Here is a 22,505-nt window from a genome sequence, read left to right on the forward strand (position 1 = left end):
TATACTACTTTCATTTTGAAATTTGTACTCTGAAACACTGATTTTTTAGCTTCTAATATGCCCAAAACCAGGAGCTTCAGGGGGTTCCGCCCCCTTGACCCCCGCCGGGGCTTTGCCCCTGGACCCCACCAGGGGCCCTAAGGCGGGCCCCTGGACCCCACCCATTTAACACTTTGCGGCAAGCTGCTCGCACATAAATACTACAACTTTTGATCAGAAATTGGGAAATTTTTCAACCTTGCCCCCCTGAAGGTCAGGTCTGGTTACGCCCCTGACCCCACGACCCACCTGCGTTTGGGCCTACTTCCATCACCTATAAAAAGAAACTTTAAAAAATCTGTTTGAAATTGCTTCTTTCCAAACCTGCAAACAGGCACATTACCGAAGAATGACCCTCAATCTAGAGGCCAAAGTTTTCTAATTCCGTTTTGTAAAATGGTACCCTCAACAAAGACAGAGCATTATTGTTAGAGTGTTTAAGGCAAAGCAACAGAGTCTATGGTCTGACAAAGTCCACTCCCCGGGTCTACTCCAAGAAGTTATGACACATGGGTTTCCACCAAAACACTGCATGAATTCCTATATCTTCACTCTGATCTTCACCAGTAAAACGGAAAACTTTGGTCTCATCTCAATCAAAGGAGTATAGTCACCAGACAGGTTCAGGCAGTTGATTGGACTAGATTTCCTTTATTAATTAATCCAACTGTCTGTCCACCAGTGGGTTTAACTAATTAATATATTTCTGTTACATGCAGATTGACCAATGTAAACAGGTGATGTAGGGCTTGGAAATTTGTCATAATTGTCACTGTTCAGTGCTCCAGGAGCACAAACTCGGAAGAGAATTTTGGGAGGATACACTTTGTGAGCATAGTCAAACTTGCCTCCAACTGTCCACCAGTGGGTTTAACTAATTAACAATATTTCTGTTACATGCAGATTGACCAGTGTAAACAGGTGATGTAGGCTTGGAAATTTGTCATAATTGTCACTGTTCAGTGCTTCAGGAGCACACACTCGGAAGAGAATTTTGGGAGGATACACTTTGTGAGCATAGTCGAACTTGTCTCCGCAATGTTTGTAACACTCTACAATCATAGACTCTTACAGTCTATGATACCATACAATAGGTCTGTATGAATGTGTATGCTGTACGGGATTCTCATAAAAGACCAATCTATCAACCTCGGTCACAACCCGGGGTCACAACCGGTAGACTAATATTATGTACATATGCATTGGCGATAGGCGCTGGAACAAAATAGTGATTTTCTTTATTTTAGTTCATTTGTGTGGCTCAATATTTAAAAGGGGATATATCTGATGGTGAAAAACTAACATTTTGTGGGAAAAAAAGACGTAAGACGAATAGCGATACGCACACAGTTTATACGTCAATGATTCAATAATACACATGTACGAGATTTGTTTAGATGTACGAGATTTGTTTAGCCACCACTTGATCGGTAAACTCTGAATAAAACCGGGTCAAAAGTAGCACTAGAGTCAGGGGGGCATTGAAATAGGGCGGTCAGCCTGCCATTGGCCTGTAACTTTTGGCCTGGCGGTAACTTTTCTGACTGGCATCTAGTTGATGGCCGGGTGGCGGTAACTTTTTAAGGTCAAGCCCGGCTGGCCTGTAACTTTTTGAGGCATATTTCGAACACTGGCCCGGGGGGGTACTCAAGTTTGGTTTTGGTAGGGGTGTGCAGCTGTGAATTGAAAGTGGACCCATCAATATACCAATTGTTCAAGAAATTTCGCCCGGAAATTTGGACCCACCAATATACCAAAGTCCAGATTTTCGGACAAATTGAACCCAAATTGAGAAAATTTTGAAAAAAAGGACCCATCCATATACCAAAATTGGCTTAGAAAAAGGGTCATTGATATACCAATAGGCGAAAATGATACCCTTGATTTGCGCGTCCCGTATGGTCATTTGTACTGAGCCCCCCCCCCCGGGCACTAGATGAAATTAGGTTTTGTGCTCTTGGAGTGCTCTTTGTTGGCAATATCTTACTGATGCATGAATTCTTTGTAATCTGTAGATCTATACTGATCAAGATAAGGACCCTAATCATACTAATTACATGATTTAATCCGTTGCACAAATTGACTATGTGATTTGGTGACTTGCATGATGATTTGATACAATTTTATGGTGTCATCATGGCATACAGAGAAGATATATTACCCTTCCCAGAATCCTTTAGTACATAAAATTGAAATGGAAGAAATGCATGGTGGGAAGTGTAAACACAGTTATGGCAAAATGTTAAAGCATAAACTTGGTTCCAAAACAAAATCTGAAATTGGTTTGCTATCATGATCTACAATCAAGGAATTTAATAGTTGGTACACCTTGACAATATGTTGGAACTCTTCATTGCCGCTCTGAGAGTTAAGTGAAATTAGTATAACAATGTTTGATGAGAAGTACATACCTTCTCCTTTCCTCTTCCCTCCCCCATTCCCCCTCAATCAATGTTGGGGAGACTGGAGAGCCCAACGGAAAAAGTGCTTTCATCAACATTGAACTGGGGGAGAGGGGTGGCGATTTACATTTAGTATGCCCGAGTGTACCAACATTAATTTCTTTGATTGTCCGGCGAATGTAAAATATTTCATATAAATTTCGTTTTTTGTCTCATAACTCAAAAAGCGGAATGTCGCATAAAAGCTTCATATTGCACACAATTTGGGAGTGGATTATAGGCCTTTGAATTATAATAAATTTGTAAATAAAGAAATTGGTTTATTTAGGGAGTGGTCATTGAAATCCTCCCTATGCTAAATTAAACACATTTTGTGATGGGTGCAAACTGCATCTAAAATTGGTTTTTGGACCATATCTTTAAAACAAAAGCACGTATTACAACCAAATTTTACACATTTTGTTATGATGATATGTTTCCACTTCTATCAAATGTACAGTACGATATTCACTCAATTACGAGAAACACAATGCAAATATGTAGCACACCATGTAAAGCTATGTGAAAACCGGCGAAGGCCAAATAAGCTGCATAATGGTGAAATTTTGCATTTTAGCTCAAAACAAGAGTTTGACAACACAGAAAAAATGACTACGAACAAAATACTAAGGTTTTGTCAATGGTATTAATCATTGAGAGAATAGCGTTGAACTCTATCAAGAAGAGATAAAAAAATTGCCGGGGTTCGAACCCGGTACCTCCAGATCATGGGCCACATACCACACCATTGGACTATTACGTGCAACTGTGTTAAAGACTTGAATCATTGTACTAATACGTTAAAGATGTTAAACCATGACGCGTATTTAATACTTTTTTCTGTAACTATTGTGTAAACTGAATAAATTATGCACTTTGCATGAAGTTTTGCAAATTGACTCGGTAATCCACGATATATATTCATATTGTGTACAGAAACAGCTCAAAATATAATGGCGTTGCTCAGTAACTGACGATATGCCTCGATAATCCACCAAAAAAACTTGTCTATTCTTTTTCTAATGATATAATGGATTACCGTGCAATTGCTATTGAATTCAATAGCGTTTGTTTTGGTATACCGTTTGCTTGAATGACCCTGCAACTTTATGATGACAATCATTATGACTTAAAATGAAAGACCATTTTCACGTCGACCCGTGTAGCTTAATGGTAGCAGAGGTCGCTTCGTAATCGAGAGGTCCACTTTTCAAAACTTGGCACAATTTTTTTTGTTTCCCACTCAAAAGGTTACTTGTATTGGAATTGTTAATTTTAATTTGGCCAAACTTATCTGAATGACAATGTTGTTATTTTTTTTTTTTTTTTTTAATATATTTGTCTTTTTGATTTATTTATATATTATATTTCCGGTGTTTCCTTATTGATAACTTAAATTACCGGTTCATCATGTTTGAAATGGATGGAAACTGTACCTTTTATTCTTTCATCAATACAGTTATAATATATATATTTTTAAAGATGAAATGGTGAATGATATTAACAATCATTTATGGAAATAAATGAAGAAAGAACAAAACAAGATGAGGTCAACGTATGTGCACATTTAACAGTTCAAGTTCTTATTACGCGGTTACGTATACGCATTGAATCATGCTGTCTACTGAAGATAACTAATACATAATTATGTAATGAATGATTTATGACCAATTCCTGACTTTGTTATATTATTTGTTTTCAACAATAATTAGGCGTTGAATTAGGACAACCAAATATTCGTATACAGCAATTCGTGCTAAAATAATTATGATAATTAAGAAGAAATATGCAACAGCGTGTTAATATACACGTATTGTTAGAAAACGTGTTTATTTGGCCTATATAAAACTCAGCATTGTGGATATTTTCAATAACCACTCCCAAAACAAAAAAATTTCTTCGTCGTCAAAATTTTTGTAACACATTTCAATAGGAGAGTATCTACCAAAAACTTGTGAGTGACAACAGTTTGATATGACTTCCCGTTTTTAAGATATAGCACAAAAAACCAACTTTGCGCGCGACAGCAGCTTAGAGAACTAATCATGAAATTCGTGTAGGTTAGGGTATGGGTTGTTTCACTGACCGCTCCCTAAAAAAAGCCAATTTCTTTATCAATAATTTTATTAAGATTCCAAAGCATATGGTATACTCCCATATCATGTGCAATATGAAGTTCATATGATATTCCGTTGTAGAATTATGAGTTCAAAACGGAATTTAGATGCATATTTTGCCGTTTAGAGCCTAATACGAAATATGACGTAATTTCGCATAGGAGATGCTTTCAGTGACCACTTCCTAGATCCGGTGGTTATCATTATCAACAAATACTCATTCTAAAGCACATGGTCCACTCCTACATCGTGCGCAATATGAAGTTCATACGATATTCTGTTGTTGAGTTATGAGACAAAAGCGAATTTTAGATGTCATATTTTGCGTTCGCCTCGGACAATCAAGGAATTTAATAGTTGGTACACCTTGACAATATGTTGGAACTCTTCATTGCCGCTCTGAGAGTTAAGTGAAATTAGTATAACAATGTTTGATGAGAAGTACATACCTTCTCCTTTCCTCTTCCCTCCCCCATTCCCCCTCAATCAATGTTGGGGAGACTGGAGAGCCCAATGGAAAAAGTGCTTTCATCAACATTGAACTGGGGGAGAGGGGTGGCGATTTACATTTAGTATGCCCGAGTGTACCAACATTAATTTCTTTGATTGTAGGTTGTGACCCAAAAACAAATATTGGCCCTGTTATGAACTTTGTAAAGGAAGGAATTAATTACCAAGTTGCATCATAGGATATTTAGTATAAGTTATTATAGGTGTACATGTAACATGATCAATGTCATATTATTATTCTACAATCCATAATATTAATTAGTAGATTTAATTAACAAAGCTAATTATTGTTGTTGGCACCTAAAACATGAAGAGATTAGATACTAAATGTGAGGCCTATGCCATTTTCAATCGAAACACTTCTGAGAAAATTCCAAGGTATAAGTTTGAAAAAATGATCACAAGTTTTGCCTTAACTTGTGTACATTCGGAACCACCACGGTTGTTTGATGGCATGTAAAACTGTAGCCATTCTTAACAGAAGTTAAATAATGATGGCACTATTTATCTTAAATCTTATGATCTTAAATCAGAAAGAATTAGACTAACAAAATATGGCAAGGAAATTATCAAAAACTTTTTATCATGAAATGTAAGGAATAACAAATTTTATTTGGCTAATTTAAATTCAAACATATGTAAATATGGCCCTCAATTTGCACAAAAATGTGCAGTTTATAGAATTAAAATAACCATAAAAAAGCAGAAAAAGATGAATAATTTGACATAGAAACAACAAACATTTATGTATGTTTGTGTGATAGCTGTTGGTTTTATCCAGGTCTTGAACATTAAATGTTAGAAAAATTAATAAATGATCAAACAACTGATGCTTTTTTCCCCAACAAAAATTGAAATATTTTGTATGATCATAATGCTATTAATACATTTTGTATATTGTTATGTAAGAACAGGTTTTATGATGTAATGTAATATAATGTAAACTTATAAAGTGCATAAAAGAGGTTAAGGGGACAAACCTGTTTTCATAGGCCAGAGTGCGCCAAGAGACCATCCCTATCAAAATTTGGCATATTTTTACCGAGAAATTATCATTTTCTTAAATAAAAACAATAAAATACAAGTGGAATTTTCTTTATCAATATCGAATTTTTGCGATATTTATTTTAACATGTTCTTACTTCAAATATTAAGTCCATATAGGATATGAGTCAGGTTTCCTCTGCGGCATGTGTGTGTTCTTAAATTGGGACAAGGCAAAGCTTGACTTGGGTTGCCATACCCCTATGGAAGAGTTAAGAAATATCTTCTGCAGAGGGAGTGTGTTTTTCAAATAGAATTGAATGTTTTTCAAATAAAACCCATACTCCCTATAATTATGGCTTTACCCATATCTACTACAACTGGAGTGATTGTTTTAAATGCAGCCCCTACCCTCTTGCCCACCTGTGGGATGCTGGCTGCCGTGATATTTAAGATATTTTAGGCCTTTTGTAGTTTTTAGCCAATTTTGACACTTTTCGCCAAATTTTCCCCCCTTGAAAGTTCCTTTGCCCCCCTTTTGAAAAAGCCCTACCTACGCTACTACATACATGTAGGCTATTATATGACTATGTTAACTCACGGTGTTGACTGATATCAAGGTATAGCTTTTATGCAAGTCACATATTTTTGTGCACAAGTCAAGATTTGTAATCACACATGCAGACTAAACAGGCTTCCCCCTACATCCACTCATCAGGAAATCACTGTAGTCGACATATGAGTGGCAACCTAATATAGTTAATGCCCTGCATGCTACTAGCCATAGGCTTAACATTAAAAAGTCAAGTTTTGAGATATTTTCTCAAGAACCACTGAACCAATACTAGGCTTGTTTGTACTCATTTTAATGCATTTTTTCATGCTGATTCCAACTATGGTCATAAACATTTACAATTCTGAAATTTTTGAATTAAAAAAAAATTGAAACTTGTCGTCTGCATGGTTGGCACCTGCGTGGAGAGAGTTAAATTGTATCAATTTTTGTGTTTCATATATTTTTGCACTTTTCTCGTTCCAAGCTAGAATTGAAGCTAGAATTGGCTTAGTCCTCTCTGATTGCGATTTTTGAGCGTGCAGTGCGATGATTGAACGCAACAGCATGAATAAAAACTGATGTGTGAGCGAAGGCTTGAGCCTTGGCTCACACTGGTATACTGGTTCTGGTTGCTGGCTTTGCCTGCTTCATGCTTGGTGTTTGCTGTAGCTCTAAACTAGGCCTAGTTCCATGCAGCTACCAATGCTCAAATAGCCTATATATGTCGTTATTTGACGTCACTCCAATCTGCGCTGATGCGCACATCGTTTATCGAACATCGTTACTGCGCATTGCAAGTGTGCGTGACATCAAATGACGACATCTCGGGTGTACTCGCAAAGTTTATTCTTTCTTTATTGAGGGTAACAACTTCAGTAACCAGCAAGGCTTATGGGATTTACCGAAAAGGTTAATTCAAAATTGACAAATTGTGAAAAATTACTATAGATGTGAAAATTTGTACTTTTATAATAAGTGTGAAAATTAATCCCGCGAAAATTCTACTTTTATACTAGAGACAGATATAAACATTTCAGACAAATGAAATACAAATACACAAATTCTGCAGCTTTGTCATTCAATTGATTCAAGTTTTTCTCGGAACTGATTATTAAGTAATATGCATTCACAGACGTGCAAATGTGATTGACATGCTGGGAGTGTGCTGACAGATTCAGAAAACATGGTGAACATTACACTACAAGAGTCTTAATATTGCGGCTGCCTGTGCAGATACACCATCGCCAAGGTACCTGACTGGTGCACACAAAGTACCTACATAGTACCAATACTGTTACTGCACTGGACCCACCAGCAATGGCACTGCACTTAGGGGGACTAAGGGGGAAGAGGCCACTTTCAAGGGTGAAATATGGCGAAAATGGTCAAAAATTGGCTAAAAAGTACAAAAAAAAAAGTGCTAAAAATCTTAAATATTAGGGTAGCCAGTATCTCACAGGAGGGGATACTACTCCTCTTTTCCCCTGGATACACCACTGAGATGCCACACCTCTCACCTAGGGTAGGCCCTATGTGGTGGAACTTAAAGGCTGTTGGCTCCTTGTTTCTCAGTACTAAAAGTTGTGCAAGGTTGCTATGTAGCCAGTATTGAGCAGTTGCTGTGTGCTGTATGTGTGATTCAGATCATGGGGGCTGAGGATGAGGGGAGGTACTAGAGTTATCACCCCCAAATTCCTTCCCTTCTATAGGCTAGGATATGGACATAATTCAGTTACTCCTATTGAAATCCATGCACCCTCTATAATAGACATGCCCTTCATCTTTCACACAGAGAATGTGAATTTCAAATAGGGTTTGGGTGACTCCATTTGAAATATAATACCTTTGTGTGCGAGATTAAAGAGAAAACCCTACTAGAGCAGTTCTTCTGGGGTGAACTAAACCTGCCTGGTTATCAAATTAAACAGTGACGAGGTTATCTCTGAATTTGACAGGTGCTAAGTGATACAATAACATTAAAACGTCAATTAACACCTGTCAAATTCAGAGATAATCTTATCACTTGATTAATTTGATAACCAGGCAGGTTTTGTTCAACCCAGAAGAATTATTGCTCTGGCAGGGCTTCCTCTTTACGGTCATGTCTTCCATAGGAGGGTGTTTGTATTTCAACTGGAAGAGCCCATTGTGACGTGAGCAATTAAGGAAAGGGATCATGATGGTGTTGAAGTTGCTTTAGGTTAATGTGGAACATGAAGTATATTATGTGGTATGGATGTTAGCAAATATAAATGGGACAAGTTTAGCAAAGTTTCAAATTATCTTTTCTTGACGGGATGTGCAATGTGCATTGTGCATTTCATTATTCAAAACCCTACCTAATTTCTAAGGGTAATTTTTACTCAAAAAACTGCAAGATTTTTTGAAACTTGGACTCGATCCATGTCAAAGGATTTTCTATAAAAAAACACCCATTTTTGCAGTTTGGGGGCGATTCTTCAAAAAATGGACCCAAAAGGCCAGATTTTCTATGAAAAAAAAACCCTACCCCATATCGAGGGATTTGTCTGTGAATAATTCAACATGGAAGTACTCCCCCTGAATGAACCAGGTACACATAGCTACCTATAATATACTTTGGGATCATTTCAAGTCAGTAACGATGTCTATTTTGCATTTCTTCCATTTCAATTTTCTGTTAACCCTAATGGCCTAAGGACTTTTTGGCAACGGGAAGGGAAAGAAGGAAGGAATAAAGAGAAAAAAGAAAGAAAGAAGTTCTGGGTGGGATTCGAACCCGAGACCCCTCGCATGCCAAGCACACGGTCGGCGACACCTTGCCACGGGCCTATATATCACTTTGGGTGATTGCGTTATCACACCACGTGGGATGCACGCATGAACAGCGCATATATCAAGTAGTATTTTGTACTACACGGTACGGTTAGGGTTAATGATTTGCTATTAGTGCAACATGGGTTGATAGTGACAGAAAGTAATTCAAAAGAACAGAACCCAAATCCAGATCTTGCAAAATATGTTAATTTCAAATTTCTTGACTATGGACCCATGTTTAGTCAGTCTATTCACAATATGTACACAAAGGGAACCTGTTCAAATAGTATTATTGGATCCTGCTATTGTATGTAGTGAGGTGATGCATCATATTACAAAGGTTTCTGGGAAGGGTAAGATGTCCTCTCTGATGTATGTACATGTAGATGATGTAAACATTACAAGAAACGATGATTTGGACTTTGAGATTTGGAAATCGGAAACCAATGTGCAAGTTGGTCAATATAATAAACCTTGAAGTTTGAACGATAAAGAGTTGGATATTGGCCAGTGCTTGACATTTTGACCTCAATATTTTTTTGTTTTGTGTTTCTTTCAAAAGGAACCCCACTGTTCTATTTGATATCAATATACCCTCTGATTATGGACTGTAGAATATGCTCCTATGCTAGACATTACCTTAACCCTAACCCAACTGATACTCACTAAAGGGGGATGGGGGATAAATCCTCCCCCCAAAAAGGACCCATCCATATACCAAAATTGGCCTAGAAAAAAGGGTCATTGATATACCAAAAGGCGGTAAATGCTACCCATGTCCCTATATGGTCATTTGTACCAAGTATCACCCCCAAAAAAGGACCCTTCCATATACCAAAATTGGCCTAGAAAAAAAGGTTCATTGATTTAACACAAGGCCGAAAATGCTACCCATGTCCCATATGGTCCTTCAACTTCAGGAAGAATAAAGAAAGCTGATTGACCAGTCTGTAATTAGAGTTGATATCCATGGTAGACAGACTTCATCTATCCAGTCTTATTTTTTGGACCCTGGACTAGGGTCCACCAGGGTAGCACAAAAGGGATTTCCCCTTAGCTCCCCTTTCCCTATCGAACAGCATGCAGGAGGTCAACTAGCTTTGGACCTTCTTTGCAAAGTAGTCTTTCTCTTTTCCTAGGCCCACAGCATTCTGTGCAAACTGATTAACTGCCTGTACCGAGGACATCGATTCCGATTCGCAAATTGGCCGATCGGTAAACGTCCCTGGCCCACTGCCCGCAATATGCTGTATTCAATTTCTGTCCCCATTCACACATCACTGCAAATACAGGTGTCTTCAAACAAAGAACATCAACTCAACAGTTGAAATGTCTTGAAACTTGCAACTTTTTGCTCATTTTGTGGGGAGCTAGTCATATATGTGTCCCTTCCCAACTATTGAAGTGATATTGCTGCTTATGTGCTCACTATAATACAGACAACAAAACTGTTAAGGTACCAGAATTTATTTTACTCCTGTATATCCTAAACAAAGACAGATAAATCAGAACCTGCATCTTCTAGCTCGGATTTAAGACTTCATTCATTAAAATCGGTCAAGAAATAAAGACACAATGATCCAAAACCCAAGGAAGATGCAGATTAAAAAGTTGCACTTTGCTCCATTGCATGCCCTATTGATTTGTACACAAAGCGTTCTCGAACAAGAGAATTAGTGCTGTGCTTTCCATTGATTATCACATTCAAACTAGCACTGTGCTTTCCATTGCTTAGAGCATAAAAGTGCAATTTTAGGATTCTTTCCTTTAGGTTTTCGATCACCGTTTTCACCAAATCAGAGCTAAAAGTTCCAGGCACTGGCTGCTTGTTTTAATTGTGACATATTGTCTTTGCTTAGGACATACAGGGGTGAACATAACTGGTACCGTAATTCTGTTAATAGCGGTCTGTATTTCTGGATCTAATAAATGTTGCGTCTGGGATATATATGCTTTTCATTTATCCAGAAATAGGTACTTCCTGTTTTCATGATGTGCTTTAACTTTTTGATTTCTTCTACTGATTAGGTCAAGAGAAAGAAAATTTCAGAAATCATACTTCATAGAAAAAAACTGCAAAAACATACCATTGATGCTTAGTGTTAGGTCTGCATGCACAAACAATTAGACCACCAGGTCTAACTTTAGTCTTGGTCTAACTAAGGAGGTTATTAACCCTAACACCCAACCCTGTTTTTGCTATCTGAAGTTAAAGAAGAAACGAAAAAGGAGAGAAGATGAAGAAAGAAGTCACTTGGCACCCCAGGGATTTGAACCTTAGACCCCCCTGCATGCCATGCACACGATCACCGACCGGTAGCCACACGGGTAACGCTGCCCCGGGCAGCGATTCCATGAGCATATAGCACTTACATGTAGGTTGATTGTGTCATCGCAGACCCTGGGATTCACGCCGCTTCAGAAGTCGACTTCAAATGACGACCCAACATTTGTCGAATTCAAACTCGACTTTTGAAGTGTAAACGAACATGCAATTAGAAGTCTAATTCATAATGGTTATTTGAACCATGAGCAAGTAATGGCATTAAAGTTGAATTCACAATTTGTTTTGAAGTTGACTACAAAAAACACCCCGTCAACAAATTTATGAATTTGATGTCACAATTGAAGTCAATTTCTTTCTGTGCAAACGGGGTTATAGACAAACATGTAATATTTATCCAATCATTTCATGTATTTATAGATGACAGGATATATGCTTCTAGGACTAGGAGAAGTATAGTCTTTGATATTCCATTTCGGGATGCATACATGTCGGCATTTTTTTGAGTTTGCAGAAAAACAAATATTGTTAAAGTGAAAATTTTTGCATCATTAAATTTTCACACTTTTAAAGTTTCTGTATATTGAACTATACCCAATATAAATATATTTGTGGGCTGTTATTTTCACAGTGGCTGCTTTGTGAAATGTGAAAAGCGCGAAAATAAATATAGCGTGAAAATGTCTGCTTTTACAGTAGCCTGGTTTATATATTACATGAATATCAATAATAAAAACATTGTTGACTTAACAAATATGTATTAATCATAATGTATAAATGTCAGTAATTTCATAAGGAATTAGTCCCATTTACAAGAAGCATTTAGGGATGCACCATTAGATTATCACAGTGTATAAATGCATGAAAATTTAAAAAAAAAAAGTTGCCATGACCCCAACTTCCTACCCCTGAGAATCTAATGGTGTGTCCCTTACATGTTCTTTTTGCATGAATGGTTGAAAGGGACTACATATGTTATATATCAATTTTAAAGAATTCCAGTTTCCAAATATATCAGGTCACCTTCCTTTAATTTTGCATGTTTTCGTACAAGTGTAGTCACAAAATTAAGTAACCACTGAGCTGTCTACTCCACTCACTATGAACATTGCAGATATTTTAAGTCTAAACAAGAATTTGTCTTTAAAAAAGCCAAGTTCACGGATCAGGTGTATAGTACATGTACTTTGAGCTACTTTGGTCTAACATTTAATATTCATATCTAACCTACTCTGCACTTATTCGACAATAAATAAGTGATATGAGGCTTAATAATGATACCTGCGTCTTGACTCTGGAAAACAATATTTTTTAAAAACCTCATTTTGCATTTAGTTTTTAAGCCCCCTCGGGAGCCTTCTACAGGATCTCATTTTGCACTTAGGTTTTTATTGTGTTGCAAAGTAGCAAAACTTTCTTTATAATATTACCCAATTTGTGCCTGGAAAAGGCTACCCTCTCTTACAACCTATTGACAGGTCTGATTTCTATAATGAGGTGTCACCGGGTTTGCAAGAGATAATAATACCAAATCTAAACACCATGAAATTCACCTGACCTTGACCTGCTAGTTTTGATTAACCAATCAGTTATGTGTATTGTCAGCATGTGATGGCTATAAGCCAATTACAAACATGTTTATAAAAAAAGACTAAAAATTCCTACATTTAACAGACTCTTTCTTTTTAAGGGCTAAATACTAAGTTTTCATGTGGGGCAAGATTAGATAAAGGCATACAAACTAGGGTATGAGATATTAGTAATTATTTCCTAGCCTCTTAACCACAGGATTGGTGGGCTATATAGCTATTCAAGACACAGGATATGTAAGGGACGCACCATTAGATTCTCAGGGGGGGCATGGGAGTTTGGGTCGGGCAGAATTTTTTTTTTCAGCCTCGAAGGCAGCAAATTTTTTTTTTTCTATTTTAATGTATATCCTTTATACAAAGTTGGATGGGGAAAATTTTTTTTTACTCATCAGTGAGGCAAAAACAAATTTTCGTCTCACTAGTGGGCGAAGTTTTTTTTTTTTTGTCTCACTAGTGGGCGAAGTTTTTTTCCTTCAAAAAACTCCCATGCCCCCCTGGAAATCTAATGGTGCGCCCCTAAGGGATAAACTGTGCATATATATGAGATGTGGGTGCAAGCGGTATCAAGAATATACTGGGGGTGCACTAGCTATCACAAGTCCCAATAGATTTAGACTATATATTGGTTGATAGCATTCACTTTTGGAATTATTTTTCATAGTTTTGTGTTTACGTATAAAACCAATAGCGACATCAAAATTTATTTAAGCTTGGCGTGATAATGAAGATAACACGTCCAGATAACAAGAGTTCTTTGGTTTCATTACCAGGGGATCCGTATAAAAGAGTCCAGGTTAAAGTTTGGGCTCATTGTATACTTCAAAGCTAATGAGTACCTGCATGGTCTCTACAGTATGAACACTTTGCTGATTTTCAGGACATTCTCCAATACTGAAACAAATAACATAGCCTAAGTCCATATGGGCCACAGCATCAATACAACATAGACGTGCCCTGGGTTTGACCCGATAAAGGACTCGCAGACAGCAGCCGTGTTTGGCTAATTTTGGCTGAGAGTATGAAAAGTTATATGAAGGTAGCATTGATACGCAGTGGGTGGGTGGACATCCAGGGGGCAATAATGTAATCGCATGTCCCTATGTGGTGGGTATGCTCATATGGATGGTTATAAACTCAAGAGTAATTGAGGCTTTAAGGTTTCAGTGGATTTGGATCCAGCAGTGGCATCAATCCCTCTTAAAAAGTGAGTGAGAGTCATTTGGCCTAAATTATCAAAAAGTGACTGAAAAGAACAAAAAATGGCAGATTTTCCCAAAAAGTGTGTGTGTGTGTGTGTGGAGGGTATATCCCACAGCATTGATACCCATTGTTACAGGGCAGGGTTTCATGTATTAATGAGCCTGAGGGACACTGCCCTGGACAGGAATGTGTGTCTAAAATCCTGGGGACCGCCAGGGAGCCTGATGGCAGAGGGACGGCTTTAGCCTGGAAACCAGATGGGCCTACATCCAGGATACCCCTGGTACTACATCATATGTGGCCGTATACAATGAAGGAGCCATAAAGTTGGCCAATTGTGTCCTGAGTTACAGTGTAAAATGTGCATGAAGGTCATATTCATAGATACCTCGATTGGTGCAACATGTATCTCATTTTGATACCGCCAGTCAAACACCTTTTAAGTCAATCAATAATCTCTTGCTGAAGAGGATAAGCTAGCTTCTACCTTTGTCTATAGAGCTCTAGTCTTTGTTTGCTTTGGCTAAATCCTGTTCAAGTGGTGGGTTACAAAGTATTGTCTTACAATTAACAATGAGAGGACATTCTTAAACCTTGTTGACTTGAAAGTTTTGATTTGAAATGACCGCCAATTATGACTGTTTGATATTTATTACCAGCAGTGTGGGAAAAGAGATGTGTGTAGAAATGAAAAAAAGATACCATTTTCTTGAAGGAGCAAAGTTCAACAAACCATAACCCCGCTTCTGGATATTGTTTGAAGTCAAATGATATACCATTTTAAAGATTATGATATATATTCTCTAAACACGAAATAAAACAAAATTGACAGGGCCAACTTTACGGCTCATTCGTGGTGTACGGTCACATATAGAATCAAATGTTTTGATGAACCAAGATAAACACATACTCGCACTCAAGAGCTCATAACTCTTAAGATTCCCGCATCATCTGAACAGGCCTACCATACTTGATACAACATGGTACAAAGATTGTGTACAGTAGTAATGACTGGGAGCATAATAAACGCTCATGGTATGAGGTAGTCCATCCAATGAAGCCATTCAAAACAACTCAAGAACCACCTACCATCAGACACCTTTAGAACCACTCCTGAAAACAAGTCATTTTTTTTGTAACAATATTACATTGTCCAAATTAAGGAACTTTTTTTTTTTGGTTGAAAATATTTGCGCCTGATGGTGCCACGTAATTGGCATGAGCATACAGGAGGGTAAACAATATAGACTGGGGAAAGGTGAGACAAAATCAATTTGGTATCGGGACTGGAATTAGGTTACGAATGTTGCGAGTAAATTTGACAAAGCAAGCCTGGTAATGATTGGATAGATTGTGGATAATATTATCACGTTGCGGGTTTTGATTCGCATCAGGTGTGACTTTTAAGGTGGCGCTTACCGCCACGCTTTATAGTTGGACCAGGCAAAAAACTGGCAAAGACATACCTGTATAAGAACTGAAACTGGTTTAATGTTCTACTTTAAGGGGTCAGTCACCCACCATTGCACAGTATTTTTGTGGGACCTGCGAGCACTACTACCTCCATGATCAGACACACCAAATTATTGCATTCTGAATTTACTAGGAATGTCCTGCTGATATCAAATAGTTTGGATTTTTTGAAATTCGGCATAATAAAATTTTATGTCAAATTATTAAAAATCGATATTTTTGACATTTAACAGTGATCGAAGTAAACTTTATAAACATGACATGTACTTCAAGTGTATGTAGCTGGGAGGAATAGCAAGCCATTAAAATTTTGACCTTTTGTACATTATTATTAGTGTACACATTTTTAGGTCTTTTGGAATGAAAATGTATATCATTAATACAAAAGATCAAGCTTTTCAAATGATGGTACAGTTGGTGGAACTGCCTCAAACAGAGACATTGGGCTATTCCATGCAGTTAAAATCCACACTACCCCTCTGGAATATTTTTGATTTTTAATTTTGGAAACATCTTCCACAGAGGAAGTATGAATTTTAAATGGAATTAACACATTAGAAGCTCCATTTGAAATTCACTCTCCCTCAGGGGAAGATTCCGGTTGAATCTTTCTCAGAGGGTGTATGAAATTCAAATGGAAATGTGCTCATTCCATTTGAAATTAATAATCCCTCTGTGGCAGATATTTCCAAGATCTTCCACTGGGGGAGTGTGGATTTTATGTGGAACAGCCCATTTGGCATAGATACCATGTCAGGGATTTTTTTTTGGGAGGGGGTATATGGGGGTGGAGGTACCTGAATGAGGGGGAAGGGGAGGGGAATTATACCCCTTTGGCCTCTGGTTACAATGAACAGCCATACAACATGGAATTCCAACTCAGTATAGTAAAGATGATGTGAAAATGAAATTTTGCAGATTTTTTACTCACATGGTTTACACATATACATTGAGGAGTATCTTTAAGAAAGAGAGGTCATTGACCTGTCAGTGCTGCCATGGCCAAGGGACAGTAATGTAATTGGTGGTTTTACTGGAGCAAGCCACTGCAGACATTATCAATTATCAGTCTTCAAGTTCAAGTCCTATCTTAATGCTGCTTATACTTTTTATAGGCCTACATAATGGATAGGGCCATAGGAAAGTTTTTTTTTTGTCTGTGTGTGAGTGTGGGGCGGGGGGCTTGATGAACTTGCAACACCAGTGGTGGTGCCAGGAATTTATTCTGGGGTGGGGGCGGTAGGGGGGCAAAGTGAATTTCAGGGCCAAAATCAAGAAATTGTGCGCAAAATTACTGCAAAAAGTGGAATTTTTCGTAATTATGGGTTTTTCTGGGGGGCAACGGGGGTGGGGGGGGGGGCAAGAGTTCTGACTGGGGGAATTTGCCCCCCGTGGTGCCACCACTGCAACACTAGGATCAACAACATGCTCATCTATCAAGGGCACAGTTCTTAAACCCCAATACATTTGTACATTCATTGAATGACCTTTGAAAATTTGGGTACAAAAACTCATACTCAGCAACTTGAGATCAAATTTTACACTATGATTGTTTCATTGAGGTTATTGGACTATGCCATTGGGATCAGGTTATTGTGGTCCATAGTGCAAAGATTTATTTTTTTTGTTTTCGTCACCTAAGCCTCCATGTTTATTGTTATTTCACATTGTTTACGCCTTTTCTTTTCTTTTTACCCCGTTTCTTTTCTTATACAGAAGATGATGAGGCCATCAAGCAGTCGTGGTGGATGCAACACAGCGACTTCACAATAGCACAACAAATTCATAAACAACGCAAAAAACGATCGCCGGACGTTAGCAGTATTAGTCCGAACGCAATGTAGAAACTTTAGTGGTCGCCGATAAACAGATGGTTGGTTACCATGGCGATAAGGATATTGAATCATATTTATTAACTTTAATGAACATTGTAAGTAGTTGTGATTTTTTTTTACTGGGGGGGACACTCGACACAATTGACCATACGTTTATGTTCCCACGCAAAGACCCCAGTCAATGAAACAGTACCGTATGACTTAGTAAGATTTTGTAAAATTTTATAGAGTTCGAGTTATTTTAATAAGTACAGTTACACAAGTATGGACTATTCCATTGAAAATCCACACTACCCCCTGTGGAAGATTTAGCTTGAGTCTTCCACAGAGGGAGTATAAGTTTCAAATAGAATAGACAATTGGGTAACTTCCATATGAAATACTCACTCCAGTTGGTTGTGGAAGATATAGGTAAAACCCTAATACAGGGGGAGTGTGGGTTTCAAAATGAATAACCCTGATCAATTACATTTGAAAAACATACTCCCCCTGTGGAAGATATTTCCAAAATCTTCCATAGGGGGAGTGTGGATTTCAACTCGAATAGCACAATCCAAAAAATTAATTTCAGTTACAATGATTAGATCATTTGATTTGTTTTTTTCTTCAGAAATTGGGGCAGTTTCAAGAATAAAGTTTCTTGTACTTTTAAGTTCTATGAAATTTCACCCAATGGTGTGACAGTAGTAGGTGTAATTAGATTTTATTAAAATTAAAGTGAATCATTATTGCTCCACTCCATAGTAATATGTGCAGCACAGCAGCAGCAGTACAGTCATAAATAGCCAAGAAAGGTTTAATATTACTCAGGGCCGTAGCAAGCGGGGCAGCCGGGGATGCCATGGCCGCCCCACTTTTTGAGAAATTTGTTATGTTTTCTTTATATCTTTATTTCAATTTAGGCGTAATTTGGCCGCCCCACATTTGTGATGGCCACCCCACATTTTTCAACCTTGCTACAGCCCTGATATTACTAGTAAGGCACATAACCTGAAAATTGGTGACACATTTGTACAGCCATATTGAACCTCCCCCCGAGCTGTTCAGTCCTGGGTGTACAGTACTGTACACCTTTTCCAAGGGGGGCTTTGCCATTTTGTCCCTCTCCTTCCACTCCCAAAATGCATTTGAAATATACATAAAATGAGCAATTTTAATGCTAAAATGGGGGCAATTTCAAGAATAAACTTCTGTAGTTACATTCCAAGAAATTTTCACCAATACTGTGACAGTGTTAATTAATCATTTAGCCCATTCTATATATTAATGTTGGTGTGTACAGCAGTTTATAAAGTAGTCGGGTTTGCACAATCAGTAATTAAATGTAAGCCACTTATTTGTAAAATTTGACACATTTGTCTACACCACATTTACCCCCATGAGCCATACCATGCAAAATATTCAAGGGGGCAAATTGCTTTTTTGTTCCACTGACCCAACTTCCAGAATGACTTTACAGGCAAATATGCATCTGAAGCATATACAAAGTGGCAATTTTAATCCTAAAATTGGCAAATTTTAAGAATAAAGCTTAATTGTACTTTTAAGTTCTAAGATATTTCGCCAACGCTGTGACAGTGTTAATTACATTGTGGAATGAATCATTATACAAACTTGGTTCACTATAATAGTAATATTTGCATATACAGCAGTATAGAACAGTCAAATTAGCTCAATTGAAAATTGGTGACACGTTTGTGCAGTCATCGGACACCCCCCAGCCTTACCAGGCAAAATTATTAAGCCGACAAATTGCCATTTTGTCCCACTGACTCCAGACACAAGAACTTTCATTGGGAACAATAAGCCCAACTTCTGTGGCTGCACGTATGTCTCTCTGTGTCATTGTGTCAGGATCGCAGAATGAATGTTCTTCAAAATTCATATCAATTCCAAACGCAGAGTCAAACTGAACTCAAAATTAACATTGCCGACTCCACTGAGGGTGTCAGTATTGTCGAATCTCTCACCAAAAATGACTCGTTGTTTTGAATTCCCTGTCACTTGAAAACTTGGGAGTGCCTCTTTCCCAAGGGACTCCCTATGAAAAGTTATGAGGTTATTTTAAAAGTTTGAAAACCTACTTGCCTTATTTGGCTGAACTCAGAATATTTAAGTCATAGCAGTTTTGTTTCCCTTTATGCACACCACTGGTGACATTTTGCCAAAAGAATTTCCTGGAAATCACGTACAGAGTGCAATACACATCCGGGAGTTGAAGGGGAGGGTGAGAGTCACAATAATTGTTTAAATTGCTGAAGTAGACTGAATTTGCATAAAACTTCAAAAGCAGGTATCCACTACTCCCTTTTCCAGAACAAAACAGTACTAAATTTGTTTGGTTAAAAAATATTATCCTGTTTTGCCAAATTCAACATATCTAAACCCTAATCTTTTAAGAAGTTCTGCCTAATGAAAGTCAAATTTTAATTTTTGGTCAATTTTTGAAAATAAGGGCCAAAAACATATATGTGCATTTAGGGCGTTTTCATATCCATATCCTGTGACATTTAAGCTTAATTAAAGACGAAGCCCCGCCAGGGCAGTTCTTCTGGAATGAACCAAACCTGCCTGGTTATCAAATTAATCAGTCACATGGTTATCTCAGAATTTGACAATTGCTAATTGATACAAGACTTGTGCAAAGATTAATTTCAAGTTATGCATACTACATGTATTTTTGGCCCATTGTCCCTCAAATTGCAAAAATATTAAAATTTAACTTATATTGCCAGTTAGAACTAACTAAGGATTAAGATTTATCAATGTTTCATTTGGCAAAACAAGATAATATTTTTTTTAATGCCAAAAAAATTAGTGCTGTATTTTTATGGAATTGGCAGTAGATGTTTCACATTATGTTTCCAAAATGTTTTTATCACATTTCTCCCATTGGGTTACCTATATAAAAATAGGCATATTATCCCTAACGCTAATAAATCTTACAAAATCTTACAAAGAGAAGCAAATGTGTGTGTATACATCCCATGTGAAATGATGATGCATTCATAACATGGTTTCATTGGCCAGGCCAGCAAAATACCTGTGGCTACAGGTCGCCAATGGCGTGCTTGGCCCCTGACAGGTCTGGGGTTCAAATCCTGAGCAAAACAAACAACTTCCTTGTTCATTTTGTTCCTTTAAAACTTCCTTCTTTCCTTTCCCAGCACCAAAAAGCCCTGTTAGGGTTATTATAACCTTAAAGGTTGTTAATGAAAACATCTAGAAACTTTTTTCACTGCGAAGCTAAAAACACTGAGTGAATAAAATTGGAACCCTGGCTGGTGGTGTGCACTTTAAGTATCACATAATATTCAATTTTAATTCCTATTCTATTTATATCTTTATTGTGTCACCTGTCGATCTGTCATATGAAGGTATAAAATATCCCAAATCATGGTAATTCCCTGAGAAAATGACAACATTATCGGTCTATGGAGAGAAGCATGTTTACTATTTTGGGGCAACATTTTTCTTTATGGTACATAAATTGGTGTGTAAAGTTGATTTTTACAAGGTGTCCCAATAATCAGGCTCTGAGGATCCACAATATGCTCATCTATCAAGGCACAGTTCTTTAACCCTAATACATTTGTACATTCATTGAATGACCTTAAAAAATTTGGGTACAAAAACTCATACTCTGCAACTTGAGGTCAAATTTTGTAGCATGATTGTTTAATTGAGGTTATTGAACTATGCAATTGGGATGAGGCCATTGTGGTCCATAGTGTCTTGTTCAGGTGGCCGTAGAATTCCCAAGGGTTGGAATGACCCTTATGTGACTTTGTGTATATGTGACCATCCAGCACAACTGAGCACTGAAGTCGCCAATCATCATTTTTGAGATATTCAACCAAACTATTCTGCTTGAAATTAGCTTTAAAATGATGTATAATTGTATATATATCATGTCTATAGTACTTGACATTTAAGTACTGAAAAATCAATAAAACAGTCAATAAATCCGTTGTTTCCTATTGTTTATTGTTAAGTTCAATGGAGCATATCTCAATAGTGGCACTGGAGACATCCGGGCTCAGTTGTGGTGGATGGTCACATATGTTATAAATATTATGGGGTTTTGATGTCTTTCACTAGGAATGTGATGAACATCATTTTGAACCTAATACCTATATTATTTCTATCTTCCGTTCTTCTCCAGCGTGTCTCTGTTGCTCAGTTGGTTAGAGCATCTTGCTAGTAATACAAAGGTCGCTGGTTCAAATCCTGCCAGATGCACTGTTTTTTCCCACTATTAATATACGCTGGCTGCTCTGGGTACAAATTAAAATTTATTCATCCTACTAACCCAGAGAACTACTAATATTTTCACTTTTGGAATTTACACAAATTACAAAGCCTTTGAGTAACACAAGTGGAAAAGCATCCAACAAGTTTTGATTTGCTCATTCCTATAAATATTGACCGATCCCAAAATGATAAAAATACCAGCTCATTATAAATGCCTGCCCAAATGTAATGGTTGATTTTGTGTAATTTATGCGTTATTTCTTTGTGTTTTTCTTGAGGCTAGGTTGCGGATCTCTACCATGATGCCAGTATAGGGCAGCTATCAACATTGCTATTGCTAGAATGCTACTATTATTAGAAGACCAGGTAAGTTGCTCATCGGCTATTCCAGTTGAAATCCATACTCCCCTATGGAAGGTATGAT

General features: G+C 37.5%; 1 protein-coding gene across 1 annotated transcript in view; it reads left to right on the forward strand.

Moving 5' to 3' along the window:
- The first annotated feature begins 17,711 nt into the window (after nt 1-17,711).
- LOC140146192 (A disintegrin and metalloproteinase with thrombospondin motifs 6-like) overlaps nt 17,712-22,505 on the forward strand; it is a 97,008-nt gene continuing 92,214 nt past the window's right edge. The window contains 4 exon segments of the mRNA XM_072167969.1: nt 17,712-17,819; nt 17,822-17,922; nt 22,365-22,398; nt 22,401-22,447. Coding sequence (XP_072024070.1) covers nt 17,741-17,819; nt 17,822-17,922; nt 22,365-22,398; nt 22,401-22,447 — 261 coding nt within the window. The 5' untranslated portion in view covers nt 17,712-17,740.

Source organism: Amphiura filiformis, chromosome 2 (assembly GCF_039555335.1).
Source record: "Amphiura filiformis chromosome 2, Afil_fr2py, whole genome shotgun sequence".
Taxonomy (NCBI): Eukaryota; Metazoa; Echinodermata; class Ophiuroidea; order Amphilepidida; family Amphiuridae; genus Amphiura; species Amphiura filiformis.